This window comes from Penaeus chinensis, chromosome 10 (genome assembly GCF_019202785.1).
Source record: "Penaeus chinensis breed Huanghai No. 1 chromosome 10, ASM1920278v2, whole genome shotgun sequence".
In the NCBI taxonomy this organism is placed as follows: domain Eukaryota; kingdom Metazoa; phylum Arthropoda; class Malacostraca; order Decapoda; family Penaeidae; genus Penaeus; species Penaeus chinensis.
Window position 1 is genome coordinate 7,866,723 of NC_061828.1, and position 10,000 is coordinate 7,876,722.

At 41.9% G+C, this 10,000-nt stretch overlaps 1 protein-coding gene across 1 annotated transcript in view; it reads right to left on the minus strand.

Moving 5' to 3' along the window:
- Positions 1-7,586: 7,586 nt before the first annotated feature.
- LOC125030030 (glutamate [NMDA] receptor subunit 1-like) overlaps positions 7,587-10,000 on the minus strand; it is a 9,462-nt gene continuing 7,048 nt past the window's right edge. Inside the window, exons 5-8 of the mRNA XM_047620266.1 lie at positions 9,354-9,506; positions 8,566-8,672; positions 8,101-8,261; positions 7,587-7,904 (exon numbers count right to left, since the gene is read on the minus strand). Of these exons, the coding sequence (XP_047476222.1) occupies positions 7,846-7,904; positions 8,101-8,261; positions 8,566-8,672; positions 9,354-9,506 (480 nt within the window). The 3' untranslated portion in view covers positions 7,587-7,845. The remainder of the gene's footprint in view (positions 7,905-8,100; positions 8,262-8,565; positions 8,673-9,353; positions 9,507-10,000) is intronic.

Consider the following 10,000-nt stretch of genomic DNA (forward strand, 5'->3'; position numbering starts at 1 on the left):
GATTTGATAACATTTATTTACAGAACAGTGTACATGCCCTGCAAAAAGCCAGGGTAAGATACCAAAGCATCTATCCAAACTGGCTGTGCTTCTATTTTTGTAGAGGGCCATCAGTCAAACATTAGTGTTACATACATGCCTGAGGGGCTGTGCTATTATCACTGTATTAAAATATCATCTGGCTGGTAAAAAACCGTTTATATCACTAATCATGTCAAAGACAAGACCAGTGTCTATAATAAAGTTAATATAATCAACAAGTGTTAATCTGTGAACAGTACTACTTGATCGATAGGATGCAGTCTTTATGCAACAGAGTAAGTAATGAGTGAGATTATGCGACTTGGGTGCCTTGCACAGTTTGCAGTGGTGATATGAAACAGGTTTTGCATCCAAAACTGCATCCTGTACATATTGCATAGTGTACTGATATCCTATGCGTAGCCTAGTTAATGTAACCTGTTGTCTCCTAGACAGTCCGTGATAGATTTTATAGGGTTTGTCTAAATTTGATGTCCCAGCAATACTCTCGTAATGCCAGATAGTACCATGTCCGTCTTTTTTCATCTTTTCAGTGGTCCATACCTGACCCTCATAATCTCTAAGACAGTTGATAACTCGTTTTTTCATTTGATTGAGAGATAGTGGTATTACATAATATGGATCTTCATGGGAAAGTGCTAACCTGGCTAATTGATCAACCCTGTCACATAGTGATATTCCTATATGAGAGGGTATCCAGTATAGTGACACTTGAGTACCCCGTTCTGATAGTTTGGAAATTTGGTGAAGGATATTCCTAGTTATCATGTTTTCTGGATTAAATGCAGTAAGCCTTTGGAGAGCGCCTTGGCTGTCTGTAAAGACAGCCAGGTGTCGCTGCTGCTCACTACCTTTCTTAATGGCATGATGTATAGCTACTGACTCGGCATCAGTTGTGCTTGTCCAGTTGGAAATGCACACACTTTCTTCAAAATTTATATCAGGAATTAGCACACCAATCCCTGTTGATCCATGAGGATCAGTGGAGGCATCACAGTAGATTGCAAGTGGGGGCGTACCATGAGATGTAGAATGCCATCTATATATTTCAAGTAGTGAGCTTTTAGTTCCATTTTTGAAGCCAAAGATTTAGACCCTATTAATTTATCAATATAAGCATGTACATGAGTTCTGTGCCAAGGAGCAGCAATTACTGTATCTGGAATATTAATAGCTTCGTTGTTCCATACATTGAAGAACATGATAGTATGAGCAGTTTTAGTTTTCCATTCTAAGTTGGACTGTATGAGATTGGAGTATCGAGGTCGGGCATACCTAACTCTATAATTTATCTCATTTGATAGGCTATTGGAGATTTGTGGTCTAGGCTGAAGCTGCATGAGTCTGATGCCAAGTATGGTGTTAACTTGGATGACACGACTGTGAATAGAAGGGAGGTCTAACTCTTTCCTCATGACGAGAACTTTAGCAGTCATTGGGCATCCAAGTATAATTCTCATGGCCTTGTTCTGTAAAACTTCAAGGGGTTTGAGGGCACTCGGTGGCAGCATACTAAGAACTGGGCATGCATAGTCTATCATGGACCTGACAAGGGAGATATACATCAACCTTAGGACTCTCAGGGAGGCACCTACATATCTGTTACTTACATATTGCAATGGTCTTAAACGCTCAAGGCATCGTTCCTTGATGTTTTGAACAATATCCTTGGTAAAACGTGAGTTGTGGGACATAAGGTGGGGAGCAGTCACCATAACACCAAGATATTTGTAGGTGTCAGTTCTTGCAATAGTTTGTCCACCTAACTTTGGAATGTAAGGCAGTTTACGAGATCTGGAAATATGCTTAGTTTTGATTGGGTTGATTATGAGACCAAGTGAGGCACACTTTTTGTTGAACCTCTGTAAAACATATTCCCCCCTATCAAATACCTGAATAAGAATGTCATCAGCATAGGATGTGATGCTGCATAGGTCTCCTAATTCATCGCTGAGCTTGCAAAGAGAGTGCATAAGTATATTAAACAGTGTAGGGGACAATACTCCCCCTTGTGGAGTACCTAATTCCAATTCGCCATTAGCACTATAGTTGCCTTGATACCACACTTTTGCTCTTCTCAAAGATAGATAATCCTTTATTCATAACAGAAGCTTGCCCTTAACTCCTAAAAGAGTTAGTTCATGGAGGATTGCAGTAGGGGAGGCTCTGTCGAATGCTCCCTTAAAATCTATGAAGTAAGAAGACTGTGCATTACGTCCATTTAGGTACTGTGCTAGACACATTTGTGTTCCTCTCCCTTTTTGAAAGCCAAAGACAGATGGGTGAATCATGTCTTTGATCTGGTGGAGTAAACGAGTAAGGAGAATTCTTTCACAGGTTTTAGACAAGCAGGACGTCAGAGAAATCGGCCTATATTCATCTGGCCGTCCTGATTTTGGAATGGGAATGATGGTTGCCTGTTTCCAAGTGGTAGGCAAGATGCCTGCCATGTAGGTTAAGTTGAAGAGATCAAGAAGAGGATTTCTTCCCTTAACCTGTACCTTTGCAAGAAGTCGGATGATGTCGTAAGTGATTCCATCATCCCCAGGTGCAGTGGATTTGCTGGTCTTAATGGCTGCAAGGAGTTCCCCCCTTGTAAATGGTGCATCAGCCTCATCTAAGAGGTGGCACTGATAGTCAATTTCGTTTTTATGGCCTAATTTAAGGGAGCACCTGCGTATGGATAACGGAAGACTATCAAGAGAAGAATCCTCACACCATTTATTGAGGAGAGATGAGGCTATCCTTTCTGGATGTGGGTGTGGTGTTATACTGCATGTATTGCCTTTAATCTTGCTGATTTCCTTCCATACATTACTCATGGTTGTCATGGAGTCAATTGATTCTGCCCAGGCATAAAATTTTTCCTCCCGTTTCCGTGTTATTATTTCATTGATCTTTTTACTAAAAAACACAAGATCCCTAACTAAGTAAGGGTTTTTCCCCAAGTGTCGTAGCTGACTTACTGTAGATCGTATGAGCCTCCTAAGCAGTTTTATCTCAGGGTCTTTGTTCAGTTGTTGTGCATGTCTACCTCTGGAGGATAAAGATCTGTGCTTGGCAGGGCTTTTGGGCTGTATTTGAGTAATGATATTGCCAACTTGCTGACAGAGAGTTTCATTAAAGTGATCCAGGCTGGTAGGAGTAAAGTCTTCATACCAGCAGGCAATTCTTTCAATGAATTCATCATGATATTTAGCAGCAAGGTGGTATCTAAGGCGCGGCTGGGGTGGGGTTCTTTTGCAAAAAGGGAGGGTTATACCTAATGCCCAGTGATCACTAACTAAGAATGGGATGACTTTCGCAGTACTTGGTAGTGTGTGCTGATTGTATAGAGCTATATAGTCCAATTTCCCTCCTAAATAATGAGTTTTTTCGAAGGGGCATAATAAGTGTATGGGGTCACTAGTATTTTGGAGATAGTCATAATAAGCCTTACCGTTTTTCTCAATGGTCCTTCCCTCGGAGCCCAAGAGAGGATGGCGAGCATTAAAATCCCCACACAATAAGACAGTATCAGTATGTATCATGCAGTCAGGAGGTTTAGGTACCACCTCACTATCATGTGGATTATAAACATTAATGATGGTGATAGTTTTACCGTCTAGAAATATTTTAATGCTAAGATATTCAACACAGGAGTTGTCACTATTGTCATCAATCACTTTCGATGGAATTGAATTCTTTATGTAAATGCCAAGTCCTCTCGTAGAGGGGTTAGCAATATTTGGTCTGTCATAGTATGTGTATCCCGCAATTTTTGCATAACGAGCACTAGTTCTGACTTCCTGAAGGCAACACACATCAACATTTTCGGAGTGAAGGTACTGGGAGAGAGTTGCCTTGCGTTTCTGCAAACTGTTTATGTTCCAGGTAATACATTTCAAGTGATTAACTGGAGACATTGATTACTTGACCATTTCCAAGGCCCACTACAGGGTGATGTTGTTGTTGATTGAGGAGGAACGAAAACATCCTTTCCTGAAGTTGAGATTGCTGAGCCATTTGTTGCTGCATCATGAACATCATCTGCTCCATCTGTCGAAGCAGCATTTGCAGTAGTTCTTTGATTTCCCCGTTGGACTCTTGTTTGTCCTGCTGCAGAGAGGGCTGAGCTGCAGCTGATGCTGCAACTGATACTGAAGCTGGTGCTGAAGCTCGTGCAGCAGATGGTGCTAGAGTTGGTACTGCAGCTGGTGTTGAAGGTGGTGTAGAGACTGATGCAGCATATGGTGCTGGAGTTGGTGCTGCAGCTGGTGCTTGAGTTGACAGAGCTTGACCTCCTGCTTGTGCTGGTACTGTGGCCGGTGCCATGGCTTCCGTTGCAGGGGCCATCACTGTTGACCTCTGCAGGTGTGGGAATTCCCCCCCATCATCGATGCGCGGGGCTGGCGGGGACTTTTGTGGGGGGGAGGGCTGCCTGTTTTTTTTACTGTTTGTTTTCCTGTCCTTTGGATAGTAAGCGCATAATGGAGAGTTTGCATTATGCTCTTGTCGGCAATTAACGCATTTACGAGGGACATTTTCTCCTTCGGAAATCTTTTCTGCACATTCTGAACTTCCGTGTGGAAGAGCGCAGTACCGGCATCGCGGTGCGTCTCGTGGACAAGCACGTGTTCCGTGGCCCCACTTTGAACAATTTGAGCAAAACGGGGTCAGGGATTTGAAGATGGCACACCTAAAGGGTGCCATGCCCTCAACCATTTTGATACTTTTGGGGATTACCTCCCCCTCATAGGTTATGATGACTCTCTGGGTCAGCATTCCATTAGTCTTCATGCGCCTCGCATGAATGATACGTTCATTATAGGCTGTAATTTCTTCTGTTTCGATTTCCCTTGGGACATCGAACACAATGATGTTATTACATTTTCCCTTGCCAAATACTTTGGCTTTCTCGAGCACCTCGCCACATACACCGCTAGATGTTATATGAGCAAGAATTTGCTCGTTCTTGCATTTAACATAGACGTTGTTGCGTCCGATTCTCAGCTCCAGGGATCCGTATGTCTTATTATACGGGTCCATTTTTAGGGCCTTAGAGACCCAGCGATATTTGTCACCATGTGTGCGCAGTTTTGTTTCATTCTTAAAGTGTGCACACAGGTGTCCAGGAGGTGTAACTTCCACAGAGGCAGATAGCTGCCTCTTTGCTTTTTTTTTCAGACGTGCCGGGGTCCCACCGATATCCTCCTCACTGAGGACATCGTACCTCCCCTCGGTTTCCATCCCTCCGTCTGCGGTCGCGGTCATTCCCCCGACCGCGAAAGGGTCAACCTGAGTGCCTGTCCCTTGAAAATAAACAGTAACGCACACGGGTCGCCTACGGTGCCACGCAGCACATCTGGGAGTGTGCGTGGGTGCTTTCGCTTTTAGTTTTAATTTTAGTTCATTGTATCACTTTATAACTTATTGTTATGTGAACATTATCACACACTGGATCAATATACGGTTAACAGGTCTGTGAATTCCTGATTGTCAAGGTCTCACAGACCTTTAAGGACAGGTCACAAAGTCACGAGAGGACACTATACACGTCCTTACACTGTGGTGTCGTGACGTTTACTGGGGAGAGGAAGAGAGAGAGAGAGAGAGAGAGAGAGAGAGAGAGAGAGAGAGAGAGAGAGAGAGAGAGAGAGAGAGAGAGAGAGAGAGAGAGGGAGAGGGAGAGAGAGAAAGAGAGAGAGAGAGAGAGAGAGAGAGAGAGAGAAAGAGAAAGAGAAAGAGAAAGAGAAAGAGAAAGAGAAAGAGAAAGAAAAAGAGAAAGAGAAAGAGAAAGAGAAAGAGAAAGAGAAAGAGAGAGAGTGAGAGATAGGGGGGGAGGGAGAGGGAGAGAGAGAAAGAGAACGAGAAAGAGAAAGAGAAAAATAAAGAGAAAGAGAGAGAGAGAGAGAGAGAGAGAGAGAGAGAGAGAGAGAGAGAGAGAGAGAGAGAGAGAGAGAGGGGGGGGGGGGGTGAGAGGGAGAGACAGAGAGAGACAATTCTATGTGTTCGTGTTGCATTTTGTCAAAAAAGGTGCCTTCATTACACCTGGAAACAGCATTAGCTCAATCAAGAAGAGAGAGAGAGAAAGAGAGAGAAAGAGAGAGAAAGAGAGAGAGAGAGAGAGAAAGAAAGAGAGAGAGAGAGAGAGAGAGAGAGAGAGAGAGAGAGAGAGAGAGAGAGAGAGAGAGAGATAATGAAAGGCAGACAGAGAGAGGAAGATCCAAATTTTTCTAAACATGTTTCTAATATGCGTGGCCTTATTTCAGATAGAACACTTTTTTACACATAAGATCAACTGCTAGGCCTTTAATGTAAATTAAGTCAGTGCATATAGTGTGGTCATCAATCATCAATAACTCACATTGGCAAAGACGGGCAGCCGAATGTGAGAGTAACTACGTTCAGGCAACCTTTGTGTTAAGTGTTTTTGGCCAAAATACACTTCCTGAAGATGACATCTCAGCATGTGAAATACACAATTAATTAGCATGCCGATGCAAATAGAACGGGCATCTTTCTAAAACTTGTTAGGTTGGCGCACACAAGCTTTTTTTTTTCTTCAAAAGGCCCTCTTTTAGAATATCCTCGCTCCCGCCCTTCTCATACGTGTTTCTTACGTAGTACTATTTCGGTATATTGATTAGATTGTCACGTAAGGAAGACCCAACACCGCTAATTCTTTGTGTGTGTTTGTGTGTGTTTACTTGCAACTTTTCAAACTTTGGCAAAATGATTCACACCAACCCACCAAACGGACAACCTCAGTTCTATCGGCATAATATTGGTATGCGACTTCTTTAGAATCTCTGCTCAAAGGAAACATAAATGCAATGCTTCGTGAGGCCTCAGCTTCAAGAAAAAGCAAGGATATAGAGTCCCTGAAGCTATTCTTATCTTGTCTCGAGATTATGTTCAGGGGGAGAAACTATTATCAAATATGAATGGGGAGTGAGTAAACCATCTGAGATTTGCAGTTGATATATTTTTTTCTGAAGGTTTTTTTAGTTTTACGGTATATACTCAGTGGCCTTATCAGTTTAGACATATAAAATCATGAACAGGAGGTGGGGGAGAGACCGAAAGTAATATTTGGTAACAGCAAAGTAGGGGTATTGACTAGAGATTAGATGAATACGCCCTTCCAGATCAAGAATTAAAAGTTAAAAAATAGATCAGTGTGCAGTGTGCCCGCAGTACTGCATACGAGCAGTAATGTAGTAAAAGGAAGAGGAAAAAATGGGATTGAAGTCTTTCATAGATTCTCTCTCTCTCTCTCTCTCTCTCTCTCTCTCTCTCTCTCTCTCTCTCTCTCTCTCTCTCTCTCTCTCTCTCTCTCGCTCTCTCGCTCTCTCTCCCCCCCCCCCTCTCTCTCTCTACCCTTCACGTTCTTCTCCTATTTTCTATATATTAATAAAATTCCTCACTTTTATGCGTAGAATTTCAATATTCTTAAACCATTTTATTTCCCCTCTCATACTATCATGATTCCCTTTCATATACAAATGTTCTTGACATCTTTTCCTCTCTTACATCAATAGAACGGAATGACAAAAGAAAGATGCCGTATGCATTTATTGATTAGATTACATGCAGTGATATTGTAGTGATAACCTAGACCTAGACAAAGGAGAAAGGTAACAAGCCACCTTCCCTTATCTCCACTTGTCTATCGTGAATTCGTGTCCTACAACTGATAAAAGGAAACATGAACTACAGAAGCTCGTTGTAAGGGAGACCACAGCACGAGAACGTCCGCGGGGATCTTTTGTAAGGTCGGTTTCGAAGGGTCACTCGCAAGGCCTAGGGAACAGGATCGGCTCACTTGAAGAGGTGGACGAGAACCTCAGCAAGGAAGGTCAGGGATGCGATGGCTATTCCTGGGGACGGAAGGGACGATAAAGTCGCTGACGTTAAATTAATTTTTTTTTACATATATGTAATTATTCTTTCACATATACATAGTGTATATATATGTCTACCAACTGAAACATATTTTCCTACATTGCATATATACTATATACCCATATACATTCTCTTTCACTTCCTTTTTCAGTCACGTTTCCATCTACATACCTGTTGCATACACAAGGAATATACCATAGAAATCGCCCAAGACAAGCACCCTGCTGTTATCTGAAGGATTTACACGTATTTCCCTCAGACACTCCGTGCTATTGGCAATGGCACGGTGGTAAGCGTAGTCCAGGAGGCCGGATTCGCGCAGGCGTCGGATGCTGGAGGACAGACCAGTGTGTATATGGATATATATATGGATACATACATATATATATATATATATATATATATATATATATATATATATATATATATATATATATGTGTGTGTGTGTGTGTGTGTGTGTGTGTGTGTGTGTGTGTGTGTGTGTGTGTGTGTATGTGTGTGTGTGTGTCTGTGCATGCATACCAATATATATTCATCGATATATGTATACACACGTATTAACAATGAAAGGTTGCCAATCCAAACAAAACCAAATTTCCCGCGAGCTTGCAACGAGAGACGCTCGACCCACATACATAGGATCCATCTGTTGCTTGAGCGGAGATCCCTTTCGGATAACGAAGCTCAAGGTGGTTGTCTGCATGAAGCCTCCGGACATGATGTAGGTGATACACTTGCCGGTCTGTGTGGAAGTAAGCTCGGTCAGTGCTCTCGTGTCAATCCTTATATCGTTATCAGTGTTTATCTTATATCGTATATCGTATGTTATCAGCTATCCTGATGCTCCGGTTTTACGTCAATTGCAAGGACTAGGAAAGTGGCTTTGTCAGTCATTGCCGTTAATTAGAATATTGATATGATGATGATTTTATTCATCATTATGATAACAATGTTGATAATAATGATGATGGTTATGAAGATAATGACGATGATCATTTTGATAATTCCATAATAATAATAATAGTAATATGATATTGATAATAATAATAATGCTAACGATAATAATAATAATAATACTAATACTAATAATAATAATGATAATAACGATAATAATAATAATAATAATAATAATAATAACAAAACTGATAATAAAGATTATGATCATACTGTTGATAATAATTATGATAATAATGATGATGTTAATGAAAATAATGACAATAATAATAATAATAATAATAATAACGATAGTAGTAATAAACAAATACCTTTCACACAATACAAATGAAATGCGAATACCAAAAATACAAAAAAATGAAACAAAAACAAATTCTTTTCACACAATATAAATACGAACCATATACAATTACAAAAAACAAAAAGCTAAAAAAAAACACACATAAAAAAAACAAAAAAAATTCAATACCCTAGAAAAAGAGTTATGAAGCATTTGCTGGAGCGACGAGAGAGGCACAGCCAGGACGTGCTCTCCGGAGTCGAGTCGAGTCACGGCTTCGAAGCGGTGTCCGTGATACATCTGCTTCCGGAGTTTGCCCAAGGTGGTGTTTGCGTCGGCGTTCTGTGGGGGGGGGGGGGGTATGGGGGTTAGTGATATAGGTCATTGTGTTTGTGTTTGTGTGTGTGTTTGTATATAGATGTTTATATATGTGTATATATATAAATGAATATATATGTTTGGGGGAATATATATACACTATGCTTACATATCTATATATCTATTTACCTATATCTATCTGTCTATCTATCTACGTATATCTATCTATCTACTTCTATCTACTTCGTTATCCCTTACCCTCACCTCCGGCTCGAACCTTACACCCTTGACCCACTACGCCCCACCCATGACACCCCCCCCTTCCCCTCCCGCCCTCTAAACTCCAGCCTCCCCCCCCCCCACCCCCATGACACCCACCCTCCTTCCCCCGCCCTCCAAACTCCAGCCTCCCCCCCCATGACACTCCCCCTCCTTCCCCCGCCCTCCGAACTCCACTCTCCACCCCCATGACACCCCCCTCCTTCCCCCACCCGCCCTCTAAACTCCAGCCCGCCCCC